We start from the raw sequence: 12937 nt of genomic DNA on the forward strand, positions 1-12937 counted from the left end.
TTTGAAAGCGCTGCTCTTTGGCTGTGGCACCCTGTGTGGCTCACCCACTGGCTCGCAGCCTCTCTGCACCTCACTTTCCTCGTCCATAAAGCAGGAGAAATAGCTTCCCCCCTGGAGCAGCCCAGGGGACCAATCCCGCTGACTGCAGAGCCCGGAGAAGCATGGCACAGTGGGGTTTGTCAGTGGTAGCTGGCTCAGATTTGGGGCCAGGGCTGTTTGCCAGGGGCCCAGCCTCTTCCTTTCTTCACCCTCCATTGCATGTGACACCGAGGCCAAGTCCAGTGTTTCCTTTGCCAGTGGTTTTCCCGAAGCTGCTGAGAACCCCACCACCCCACGGGCACTACCAGTGGAGAGGAACGACTTGCAGGCAGCTGCCGTCCCACCTGTGAGGGTGAGAGGATGGAGGAGAGTGCCTCATGGTGCTGCGCCGTAGCACAGGAAGAGCTGTACCTAGGCAGGGGCAGCAGGGGTGACTCTCAGCCCTGCGTTTCTGAAGTCGGGAGAGGAGGGGAAGCCAGGGCAGGGCTGTTCAGGGCAGCTTTCCAGAGCTGCTGGATTTTGCGGTAGTGGTGGAGTGAGCAGGAGAAGGCAGCGGTGACCTGGGAGCGATCCTGGGAGAAGCAGGCAGCACTTGTCTTCCCTTGGCTTGGGGTCACCTAGCAGCTCCGGTTGAAACAAGGCTCGGGGAAGCAAGCTCTGACACCCTGTCTCCTGGAAGCTCTCAGCAGTCCTGGGCTGAAAGAGTTCTGTTCCTCGTGCTTTTGGTCTGCCAGGACTGCTGCGTTTTCGCTTCTTCACGCAGGGAAGCACAAGCCCCAGCCTGTTCAGGGCTGTACAGGCATGAAGCAAAGAGCCGAGGAAACAGCAGCGTGGTCTGGTCTAAAAATTGCCTGGAGATGGGTTCTTGCTCTTTAGCCCACTAGCGATCCTCAGCATTAATTCCCCACCACCTCCTCCAGTCTTTGCCCTTCCCCCAGCGTAGCCACTGAGGCTGCAGCTCCGTTTAGAAAGGGAGCCAGTTCTTCCTGCATCCTCGGACAGGGCCAAACTCAGCGCAGCCCCGGCTCAGCTGGTCACTATGGTTATGTGAATGCTAGCTCGGAAAATACTCTGCAGGAGCAGCCCCAAGCACTGCGGAGGCAGGAGCATAACGGAGCGGAGACACTCGGCACCGACCGCTGTGTGGCTGGAAAGGCTGGAGCTGAGCTGTGCGATGCGGGCCGGGGCAGCGCGGTGGCTGGTTGTGTGGGCTGGCGGATGGAGGCTCGCGCCTGCTGTGGTGCTGGCTGGGTCGGCTCGGGTGCCTGTGCGCACACGTTAGGTATGCGGGGTGGAATTTGCAGGGTAAATATTGATGCGGCATTGTCTGAAAACAACCCTGTGTTTTGAATCCTGCTCGCAAGCACAGACAGCTCCCATCTAAGCTGCATCCTAATCCCCCCGGCAGCTTTGTTTGGCATTTCTATTGAGGGGCTGTCTCCAGAAATGGAAACCTGCTATTAATGACCGTTTCTCTTTTAAAATTAGGTGAAAAACCTGACGACAAATGGAAGACTGGGGCCTTGGTCCCCATGGCAACCGTGTGAGCATTCGGATGGGGACAGCACAGGCTCCTGCATGTGTAGGTCACGTTCGTGTGACAGCCCTCGTCCTCGATGCGGAGGTCGCAGCTGTGAAGGGGCCAGGATCGAGGTCGCAAATTGCTCAAGGTACCCCAGCACCTCTGTAGGCTGTAGCTCAGCTGGTGTCGAAGTGCTGTCTTTCCAGGGAAGCCTGCAGCTTGTGCTTGCGCAGTACGGGAGCTAAATGTCCTCCAGTCGGGTGTCCAGATGTAGCCACAGTGTTTATGTCCATGTTTCCCCACCACCCTCAGGCTACATCATCTCATGACTCAAAGAAAGATGACGCAACACTGTAAGCACCGCTCAACCAGGGTGGGGCCAGCCAATATTCTGGAAAATGTTGGGTCAATGAAGTTTTTATCTGCTTTATCTTCTCCATAAACATTCATTACATTAAGGACAGCTGTCTCTTGACTCATCCCTGGAGACCAGTGCCGGTCTTGGCTCCAAAAATTCAGCAGCACTCGTGTTTCAGCTGGCATCTCTCCTTCCAGCTGTGGCTTGTGCTGCCCAGGAGGCGTGCAGTCGTTCCTGCCCCCGAGCTGCCACCCCAGGCTGCGCGGAGCCTTCCCCCGCAGGCTCCTAATGGAAAGAACACCAGTGGGACGGGTTTTTCAGCACTGCTCCGATGGCAAAAGAGGCAGGAATGGTTTCTAAGAAGAGGATGAAAAATAGATTATTCAATCTTAAGACACAGAAAAACAGCATGGTTTGAAAAATCGGGACATCTGGTCATCCTACATCCGCCTCAGCCCTCAAATTTCCTTTAATTGACTTCATATGTCATTGAGATTTCTTTTTGCAGAGGGAGCAGGATGCTTCAAGATGAGTTCCGTTAGAAAGCTGGAGCTCTGAAAATGGAAGGTGTCTTTATTTCTGTTAAAAATCTCAAGAAGCTGATAGATACGAAGAATTCTTCGGTTTTTGAGGAATTTACGTTCCCTTCTTTTCTTCAATAACAGCAACCTCCCATTTGTTGGTTTTTTTTTTTTTTCTTTTTGTGATTTTGCATATAATCTTGCTTTCGGGTTAAGGAGTAGGGAGGTAGTAGGTGGGTTAAAACCTGGCAGGATAAGGTGGAATAGTAGAATTTTTATGTAAGTTTCTTGTTCTTTGACCTTGTTTGTGGTGGGAGAGGGGAATGGAAGGAGGGAGAGGGATGAGAGAACAAGAGGAGGAGGGGGGAAACATCCAACAGGGTTCTGAAATAAAGCTGCCAAGAACAGGCAAGAGCTGATAACAAATAATACAAAGCGAGCGAAGGGCAATGTGGGTTTTAACTTTCATCCTCTACCCTGATAGGTGCTGAGCCAGAAAATTCTTCTTGCCAGCAGTGTTACGAGTTCAGTAAATGCTTTGAAAATTAACATCTGTTCTTAGGCTTGGCTTTCAAGAACCAGTAAGCACCTGAGGTTTTTTTTGACTAGACTTTTGATAAAGGGTTTTCTGTAGGAAAAAAACCCCAAAGAAACAAGATTTTGTGACTTAAGGCAGCGCAGTGTCAAGACGAGGCAGTTCTGTAAGACAGAGTGTCTGACCTGTAAGACAGGCCACTGGTGCCCTGCGAAATGAGACCTGCAGCAGGGAAGAGGTGAGATACGGCTCCTCCTCTCCCGTTCCAAGGTTTGGTAGTGCTGCCGGACCAGAGGAAGGTGAGCTTTAATAAATGCACCATCTCAGAGACAAAAACGTCGGCGGCTGCGTAAGCACGCGGTCGAGTCGCCGCACGGCAGCAGCGTGGCAGGAGCTCTCCGCCACGAGCGGAGCGAGGAGGAGCGAGGCACGAAGAGTTTTCTGGCCTCGCTGTCGGTGAGGTGCGAACAGAGGGGTTTTACATCACACCCGCTTCAGGCGAAGTTCCCTCTGCTCGGCAAAGACGTGATCACTCGTTAAAGCCTGCAACTCGATCATGCCTCTGAGCTCTTAATTGCCTCGCGGTTCCTACCGATGGAAGGTCACGCTACAGTGGTGTCTGCAGGTGGCCGTGAAAGCTAGAAGCAATTATTGCTATTTTTAATGAAATTTGAGATTTCCACGTAATAGGGTTCAGTGCTGAAGGCTTTAGAAAAACGTACGATGAGGTTTGTGATGGAACCACGGGAGCTGGCAGGAGCGTTGCTGCAAGAGATTTCAAGCGTCAGTACATACGGAATTAGCAGAGGGTGGGCTTTTTGCGTCCTGTGGCACAACGGGCGTTCGTGAGCCTCCAAACCTGCGCTCTGTGTGGAAGAGTCCAGGAGATACAACTCTGGAATCAGCCGTTGGCTTAGAAAAGGGGGGTTATGAGGCATGGGGGAGCTGATGGGGAAGCAGTCAGTGAGAGTTATAGCAACTACGCTGTTGGCCAGCAAATCCTGGGAGGCATTTTCAAAATCGTTCAGCACTGGCTTCATTCACTTCCTTCCTGGTTCCTGGAGGCTTCAATGGGAGGAAAGTTGGGCCAATGCTGAGCACTTTTGAAACTCCCTTTTCTAAATCTCTACTGCTATAAAGTCTGGCTGAAATGGATGAATAATTTCTTCTCCAGTGAGTTCAGTGACTCCCTCGTCAGTGCGTTATGTGTGTTGGTGTTAAGCACAGCATGACGGGGGCAGACAACGAGCTCACTCCCATACTCCGTTCTCTCTCACCCTCTTTGTTAGAAACGGCGCTTGGACACCCTGGTCTTCCTGGGCCCCGTGTAGCACCTCCTGCGGGATCGGCTTTCAGGTCCGCCAGCGATCCTGCAGCAACCCCGCTCCACGGTACGGGGGCAGGGTCTGCGTTGGACAGAGCAGGGAAGAAAGGTAAGAGGTGTCCATGATGCCGGGCGTTCCCTCCCGCGGCTGTAACGCTGGCAGCTGGAAGTGGTGGCTCCGAGGCGAATGCAGGCTGAGGCTGTTTGGCTGAGTGCACAAAGCAGAAGGAATTCCAGAGCCTGGGAGGACGGAGGTTGCGCACACGCACGGCCACTCTCTTTCAACGAGCCCGTGAACATTCGAGACTTCAGAGCTGCCTGCGCTCCCAGGCAGGGCCTTTCAGACCTTCTCAGCTGTCCCTGTGCCCCCAGGAGAGGGCGGACCTCCTCGCCCAAGGGAGACGCTGTGCCTGCTGTTAGCAGCGGGGAGTCCCTAGGCACAGTCACACTGCTCTGATCCATCCCCGAGGAGGCAGTTGAGTAGGTGCAGCTTTGGTTGCCAATTGCACCATTCCTGAGTCTCTATTAATTGTGCTGATGCACCAAAAGAAGTTCAAGAAAAAAAATACAGCTTAACTCACAGACTTGAGGTTAAGTTTATGCTGGGCTTGGCATCAGTAAACACCTTTTTTTTTATTTTCCCCCTTCTAAACGAAGCAATTTCATGCAAAAATGCAAAAAGGCAATTCTTTTTGAACCTCCAGAGCCATCTGCACTATTACGCTCCTTCAAGCCCAGCCCCTCCTTAAACACGTGCTTCAAGGCATCCCACTTTGGTTTCCCGATTTGACATTTCACTAAAGGCCACCTCCGCTTGGCAGTAGGCTGTTGTTTGTCCCTCGAGTAGTCACTTAAGACAGATCTCTCTGTGTTTCTCAGAATACAACAGGAAATTTATTTGCCTTCCTCGATTCAGGACGTTTTACTGTTTGGTATGATTTGTGGCCGTTCACGATGGTCCTTTTTGGGCTTTAAAGACCACATCTGAGTCAATTGCAGTCCTGTGTGATTCAGTTTGAGAACAACATTGATTAAAAAGCTGAACAAATTAAAGTCCCCTTTGGAGAAGAGAACATAAAATAGCATTAAGGCAGGGCCTGCTGCTAGGTGTGTATAGCACGTGGTGCAGCTGCAGTTGCCGACACTGCTTTCTCAGGGTCCAAGCAGCAGTAAGGGCCAGGTCCTGTGAGGAGAAGACTGTCAGGTGTTCAGCATGTGCCGCTAGTGACTGGTCACTGCGGAGCTGACTTCCCGCCGGGCATCCCGTTGAAAATATTTCCCACCCACTCTCTCTCTTTGTGAAACGTGGGCTTCAGCTTATGACCTCCACTGCGGCTTCAGTGCACAGCGGTTTGGAGATCAGAGGACTTCCCAAGCCCGATCCTGACCATCTTCTCCATCTGCCTCGCTGAGCCAGTCTGGGTGATTCTGAACAAGGGGCAATTCTCTGCTGCGAGCGGGAGCAGTGCTAACCCGAATGTGGTGTCAGCCTTTCCGTGCCTGCGTGAGCTGCGCCCCAGTGACAGCAGAGCGCCTTGTGTCCATCACTGTTTTGTCCCTCGGATGTGCAGACATGGCTGGTTTTTGAGCAATGCGCTTTCTTATTTCAGATTCTGCAATGAGAACAGTCCGTGTCCCTTACCGATCTTTTGGTCCTCGTGGGGCCCTTGGAATAAATGTAGTGTGAATTGCGGTGGAGGGATTCATTTGAGGCAGAGATCCTGTGAAAACGGAAATACGTGTCCAGGCTGTGCTGTGGTATGTACTGTTTACCGACATGGCACAAGGGGCACCTGCTGACATCTAGGAACTTGGTATTGAACTCCTGGCTTCACCTTGATTTTATTTCTCAAGCTAGAAGAAAATGCTCTCCTCAGCTTTTGCTGGAGAGGATGCTGAATGGACTGGGAAGCAAAGGAGTGGCAAAGTCGGTGAAGTTGCTCGTGTGTGTGTGTGTGTGTACCGGGGGGGACAGCCTGGCGTAGAGAGGACTCTGCAGCCCTAGATACCCGAAAGCACTATAAGTCTTTTGTTTTCTGTCCCACTCCCAAGGATGAGCCTGCTGAGTCAAGGAAACCCTACCCGCATCAGGAATTAGTCTCACTCTCATAAACACCAAGTTTATGACGCTGTGCAGTGAACAGCAGGTCAGACACCTAGCCAGCCCATCAGTGAGGCGGGGGCTACTCATTTTCTCTCTTTATTTTCCCTTTCCTATCCTGGCAGCTGTTTCATGCAGCTGTTTTAATGAGTTTTGTAGAGAGTTTTCTTCGAGCGTAAGCAGATCTGATCTGGAACCTCCCATCTGCTCACAAGCTGTTTGGCATTTACTCTAGAATTGAGAATTCTTGAAGCATTGCCTTTCTTTGCCTCTGCCAGAAAAGACTGCTTGCTTTATTTATTTTCAAACAGGAACACAGGCTCTGTCACCGCAATTCCTCCCACTAGTGGCGAGGATGCTCTACAGCGAGGGTGGCAATTGGTGCGCAGCCCTCATTAGAGACACCAAAAAGCCAACCAGACAAAAAGAACTGTAAAAAGAGATAAATTATCTTAAAAATAAAACAACACCCGTTTCAAGGGACAAACCTTACTGACGTTTTGCCCTCGTGTGGCTTCCCTCGGCTGTCCTGAGTGCGGCATCACAGGGGCACAGCAGAAAAGCTTGTTTAGGAGTATTATCATCTACTGCCTGAATTATTCTCCTGCCCATAATGTACCAAGCTTTTGAAGCCCCACGTGACTTTGAGTCAGCAAAGGAAACATAACCCCTAGGGAGGCGTTAAACTAGCAAGCGCAGTTCACCTCTGAGGTCCAGCCCAAGCGCTGCGCTGCCATCGCCCCCGTAGCCATCGCATTTTGCGCTGTGCCCAGCACTGGCTTGTATCTGAGGGGTTGGATCAGGTGGGTGGAGGTGGTTTCAGATCCAGAGGGCACCCCCTTATTTTCTGGAGTATAAATAAACCGCTGTCAGTTAGGCTGCTGCTGTTTAATAGGTAAGGAGAGAGTGGTTTTCCTTCTTGGCAGGAATATAAGACCTGCAACCCGGAGAGCTGCCCGGAGGTGCGCAGGAACACACCCTGGACCCCTTGGATGCCTGTCAACGTCACCCAGAACGGTGCCCGCCAAGAGCAGCGCTTCCGCTACACGTGTCGTGCCCAGCTGTCTGATCCCCACGAGCTGCAGTTTGGGAGGAAGAAAACCGAGAGCCGCTTCTGCCCCAACGATGGCTCAGCAGTGTGTGATACCGATTGTACGTCTTGCCAGCTCTGGGGGACCACAGGGCAAGCCGTGCTGTGGTGGTGGAAGGGAGATTCTCTCAGAACAACAGGAACCCGATGGTGTCTGCATGAGTCTTGGCCGGTACAAGTAGTGTCACGGCAGAGTGGCAGGGCTGGAGAGGGCCCTGCGGCTTAGAGACCGACCGAGCAGCGGCTGCGGGCTCGTAGCACGCAGAGATTTGCTCATGCTGCCGTCAGGCTGGCCCAGAGAGAACTGGCAAGTAACGAGAGAGTAGGGAGGAAGCAAAGAGCCATTCTACAGGACAGTGGGCCTTTATCTGTGTTTGTGGAGGCCCCCTTGTGCACTGCCTCTGGGCTTGTTCCCTGCAGGACTGCTGCGATGCAAGGCAGTGTCCTGAGGGCACAGCCTCGGCTGCCAGGATTTATTTCCCAGCGAGGTCATTTATCAAGGCTATCAGTAGATGCTGCGTGTGAGTACAGGTTTCTTTTTGTGTCTGCTTTAGTTGTAACCCTGGGGAACAAAACTCTTGCTAAGGGATTTCAACAGAAACTCTACCCCAGGGCACATAAATCCTGATTTTATACATGAGCTGAAGCCCTTCAGCTGATTAATTTGTGATCTCATGGTGTCTCGTTTGTTTTCCTTGAAGCTCTTGTTGATGACCTCCTCAAGACTGGTAAGACCTCTGCACGGATTATCAATGGGGGCTGGTCCTTTTGGGGGGCCTGGTCTTCCTGTTCCAGGGACTGTGAGTTGGGCTTTAGGATCAGGAAGAGAACATGCACAAACCCTGAACCTAAAAACGGTGGCTTGCCCTGCGTGGGGTCGGCGATGGAGTATCAGGACTGCAATCCGCATCCCTGCCCAGGTAACCATCATGATCTTCTTGCGTGACATTCAGAAGTATTCCTCCATGTCTTAATGACAGATCAAAAAAAAAAAAAAAACAAAACAAACAAAAAACACCTCAGTATTTCCAAGCTATGTGGTTTGGTTTTTGCTTTATTTGGGGGATTTTTCCTTATTTTTTTTTAAGCTATTGTAATGACCCATGTATTTGATCTTCAGTGCTATGACTTAAGTCTCGCCTCAGCTTAGAGGGTAACACAGACTTAGCCTCTAGAGGAAGTAGTATCATGGCTTGGTATAGCAATTTTTTGTTTCAGGAAGGTTTGATGCTCCATCCAGTGGAGGGCATCACAGTGCATCTGCACCTTGATGAGGAGACAGGCTTAATAAATGTGGCTTAATACTGTGTAGAGATGCTTGATGTGGTGGTTCTTCTTGTGAACACTTGTTTCTCCCCCCTCTCCTGCTTACGTATTGTTCTTGCGGTGGGCATCTCCTCTTGACATCAGTTACCATTTCCTGCACAGCCAGCAGGGAGTATTCTTGCCTGGTTTCCTGGTTTTCGAGTTTGTCCTCATGTTTATGTTGCACTCCTGGTCCAGAATAGTAATAATAGATCATTGACTACCTTATTCTCTCTCACTTATCCTTCCTGCTCTGTAATAACTAAACGAAATTTAAGTGTTCTTACACAGATTACCTCAGCTCTGCAGCTCCAGCAATGATCTACCTCTGGCAGTACAGTTTGTGGCCTCACTTGAAAATGCTCTAGTATAATAGGAGTATTGTGATTCTAAAATTCAATACAAAGACAAAATTCCAATGCAGATATGATCAGAATGTGCGGCAAGAGCGTAGCAGGCGTGTCAAATATTACGCTCTATGGCCCATAAAAAGAAAATAACTCCAGCACTATCAAGGCAGCTATTAGTACTATTTTGGAAGCTCTCAGTGGCTTTTCACTGATGTCTGTGCCCTTCTCCTGTGCTGTTTTCTCCACTTGGACACTATGATGTTTTACGATCTGTTCTGAGTGCATGATTACTATTTCTCTGTGTCTCCCTCCTTCCCTGCCTCACTCAATGTGTATATACAAAGCCTGGGTTTATCTCGCACTAAGTCATCACTTTATTGTCTTCTGAGTTAGTGGCATGTGGACCTGCAAATCAGGCAGTGTAGCAACCTGACAAGGCGGGGGTGGGAATCGGGAACCTTAAGCCCCACCCTAGTTTTATTATTAACCTGTTACGGGGCTGCACTCAGGTCATAGAATCATAGAAAGGTTTGGGCTGGAAAGTCCCCTTAAATGTCTCCTAGTCCAACCTCTCCTGCAATGAGCAGGGACCATAAAGCAAGCCTCTGAGTTTCGGTTTCCTGAAGGCTGGAACTAGAGGACTCGGGGCGTCCCCACAGAAAGGTGCCATGTCAGCTCCACTTTGGATGTTCAGCGCCGTTTTCCCAAGTCAGTCTGCTGTGGCTGTAGGTGAAGCATCAGAAGACAATATAATAATAACGACAACACTGTATTATAAAAAGTTGTAGAGTAAATAGAAGAGAAATAAATAGAAATAGGAATAGAATAGAACAGAAGAGAATAGTTCAGTGCCTACCCTAAAGAATACTTTGGCATTTTACGATGCAGAGTCTCTTTGCGTGTAGGCATCTGCTCTGCAGATGCAGAGCGCAGCACATTTGTACCCTCTTGTGTTGTCAGGCCCAAATGTCCTGGGGTGCAAGAAGCTGCTAGTTAGTTTGGGGGAGGTGGATCTGGAAGGTGAGATATTGGGACTCTCCAGCTTCGTCACAGCGAGGGGAATAACCAACAGCATCCACCTCTCTCTCCTTGCTTTTCAATTTCCTTCAGTGAAAGGCTCGTGGTCTTGCTGGACTCCTTGGTCTCACTGCTCAGCAACCTGTGGAGGAGGACACTACCAGCGCACGCGGACTTGCACCAATCCAGCTCCATCTAGCGGAGAGGACATCTGCATTGGGCTGCACACTGAGGAGGCCCTTTGCAACACGCACCCATGTGAAGGTAGCCCCTTCTCATCCCTGCTCCTACTGGCCTGGGTGGTGGCGGGAGCAAGGGACGTCTGCAAAAGATTTAAGAGATAAATCCAAGACACCACCAGTCAGTTGGAAGCTTTTCTGTCCATTCAGTACGTGTCTATTGAGCCAGGGGAACACGAGACCCCCCCGGGTTCAGCTGCAGTGCATCACCTCCCTTTGTGCCCGTTCACTAGCCCATGCTCTGGCATCTTGTTAAAGGCTGATCCGTTTAAAGGAATTGAAAAAGCAGGAGACCCCCCCGGGTTCAGCTGCAGTGCATCACCTCCCTTTGTGCCCGTTCACTAGCCCATGCTCTGGCATTCTGGTGCCAGGCAGGCAGAATCTTGTTAAAGGCTGATCCGTTTAAAGGATTTGAAAAAGCAGGAGCTCCGTTCTTCAGCGTCCGAGCTTACAAGACAAACAAAAGGAGTCCTGAGGCGTCAATCTGTACAGTTGCTGAAGGGACAGACCTCCCTTCTTCTTACACAGGCAGGCAGATGAGCGGGTGCTACGTGCCAGGGGACACGGTTTAGATCTGGGCGGGCTTTCAACAGCGTTTGTGCATTCCTGATCCAGAGCAGGCCGACTCCTGCCCTTGGGAACCTCAGGAAAACTCTCGCACTGCCGGAACTTGTGCTGGCTGCTTGAGGTACCCCTGGGAGGCCACCTCAGAACTTGGATGTCCTGGTGCAGTGTTGCCCCATCCAGCTCCTTGTACGCCTTTAGCCAGAGGGCTGATACGGGAGATTTTAAGACAACTCTGTGCTGCTCGGTGCTCCGGCAAGTGTCGCTTCAGTCCGTACCGAGAGAACTGGAATATGACAAGTAGGTTATGAAGCTGACGCTGGTATTTGTATGCAGAGAGACCCAGGCCAGGATCCAGACAAGTGTCTACAGGGGATCTTCTTCTTTCTTGGTGACCGTGTTTTTCTATGCTGGATTTCAGGTGGCTGGTCAGAGTGGTCGGAGTGGAGCCTGTGTAACGAGGAGGGGGTGCAGTACCGCAGCCGGTACTGTGAGGTGCACAGCCCGGACTCTTCTCAGTGTGTCGGAAACAGCACGCAGTACCAGGATTGCCTCTATAACGAAATCCCTGGTACGTACGGTGTCATCAAGGAGGGAGGGAGAGGGTGGGCCGAGGCAGGAGAGCAGCTCGTGCCCAGACTGTCAAGCTAGGCTAAGCTTTTCTCCACTATAAATTGGGTTTGGATGCTTCTAGAAAAACGAGCAAACAAACATGTTATAAACTCCCTCATGCCAGGCACAGGGTAACTGGCATTCCTTTAAAGCAGCTTGCCAGTTCTTCAAAACGGAATTGCCCAGATGTGTAAAGAATAACTAGTATTGCTTCACCGGAACTGAAGCTTTGAACCTGGAATAGGTCATCTCAGGCTGGGTCATAAACATTACCTCTGTTCTCAGCGTGGACACGGGCAACGGGAGGTGCTGGAGTTCAGGGATCAAAAGAAGCATCCCAAAAGCATGAAGAAATAAGGTGGAGAAAATTGGTGTGTGAGGTGGGCAGCTGAATCAAGGGTCTAACAGAGTGACACTGTTGATGGACAGATGGTCATCAACATCTTCCTCCCTGGGCTTTGTGGAATTTATCAGGGAAATACTCGATATGGGTCTAGACTGAACAACCCCTTTCCACGTGTCCTCTCCTGGAGTACAGTGCCCTGACCTACAAAAATCCGAGGTCGCTGGGCAGCTTATTCTTATTTTTCATGGGTGGCTGAGCTGTCTCCTTTCCCTAAACTGGAGAAGCTGGAGGGGATCAGGTAACGGTACTGGAACTGTCAGCTCCTTGGAGAGGGTTTGTTGCACCTATTTCACACTCTGAGCTTAACATTCAATTTAGAGAGACTCTCGGCTTGCTACAGAACACGCGAGCACCTTCTGGGGGTTTAATTACTCCAAGAAGTAAAGGGACGGCAAAATGACGTCTTTCTCCAATCCTCTCCTCTTTGTTTAGTGATCCTGCCAGCCTCCAGCATCGATGAGAGCACAACCTGTGGAGGTAGGGCACCACTAACTATCTTACCTTATTTCTTGTCTTAACCTGGCTTCTTTTCTGCCTGCGCAGTACGAACAAAGCCGTTAATCTGTACAGCTCCTAGCCCGCTGATAGCCTTAATTCCGCTGGAGTCCCGCTGTCTGAGGCAGGCCGGAGGAATGTCTTGCGTGTCCACTTGTCAGTTCCGAGATTTGTATTTATTTTGGAGCTCGGGTTGGCCACTGAGGGTCATTAATTACCAGGGAGAGCATTGCTTGTCTCTCTCTCCCCACAGGGTAAACGGTTTGGGAGAAAGGAAGAGCTATGCCTCATTCCTCCGCTGTGAGCCGTCAGCGGTTTGGGGGCAGGGGCTTTTACATAACCCGGGAAGATTTTAGTGACCAGGGTCTCTTAGACAGAGCCTTCGCTGACATGTAACTTGCAGAGATCCGGTCACTCGTGGCGCTTTGCCACGGCCCTGGGAGCCCCCGTGGTAGGGAA

The 12937-nt window shown here is 50.9% G+C and overlaps 1 protein-coding gene across 1 annotated transcript in view; it reads left to right on the forward strand.

Annotated features, from left to right (window-relative positions):
- Positions 1-12937, forward strand: part of SEMA5B (sema domain, seven thrombospondin repeats (type 1 and type 1-like), transmembrane domain (TM) and short cytoplasmic domain, (semaphorin) 5B) — a gene marked incomplete at its 5' end in the record, with an annotated part of 105576 nt that overhangs the window by 76583 nt on the left and 16056 nt on the right. Inside the window, 8 exons of the mRNA XM_010145759.1 lie at positions 1528-1709; positions 4265-4408; positions 5910-6057; positions 7327-7552; positions 8192-8410; positions 10256-10426; positions 11387-11536; positions 12416-12460. Coding sequence (XP_010144061.1) covers positions 1528-1709; positions 4265-4408; positions 5910-6057; positions 7327-7552; positions 8192-8410; positions 10256-10426; positions 11387-11536; positions 12416-12460 — 1285 coding nt within the window. The remainder of the gene's footprint in view (positions 1-1527; positions 1710-4264; positions 4409-5909; positions 6058-7326; positions 7553-8191; positions 8411-10255; positions 10427-11386; positions 11537-12415; positions 12461-12937) is intronic.

This window comes from Buceros rhinoceros, unplaced genomic scaffold, assembly GCF_000710305.1.
Source record: "Buceros rhinoceros silvestris isolate BGI_N320 unplaced genomic scaffold, ASM71030v1 scaffold9041, whole genome shotgun sequence".
Classification (NCBI taxonomy): Eukaryota; Metazoa; Chordata; class Aves; order Bucerotiformes; family Bucerotidae; genus Buceros; species Buceros rhinoceros.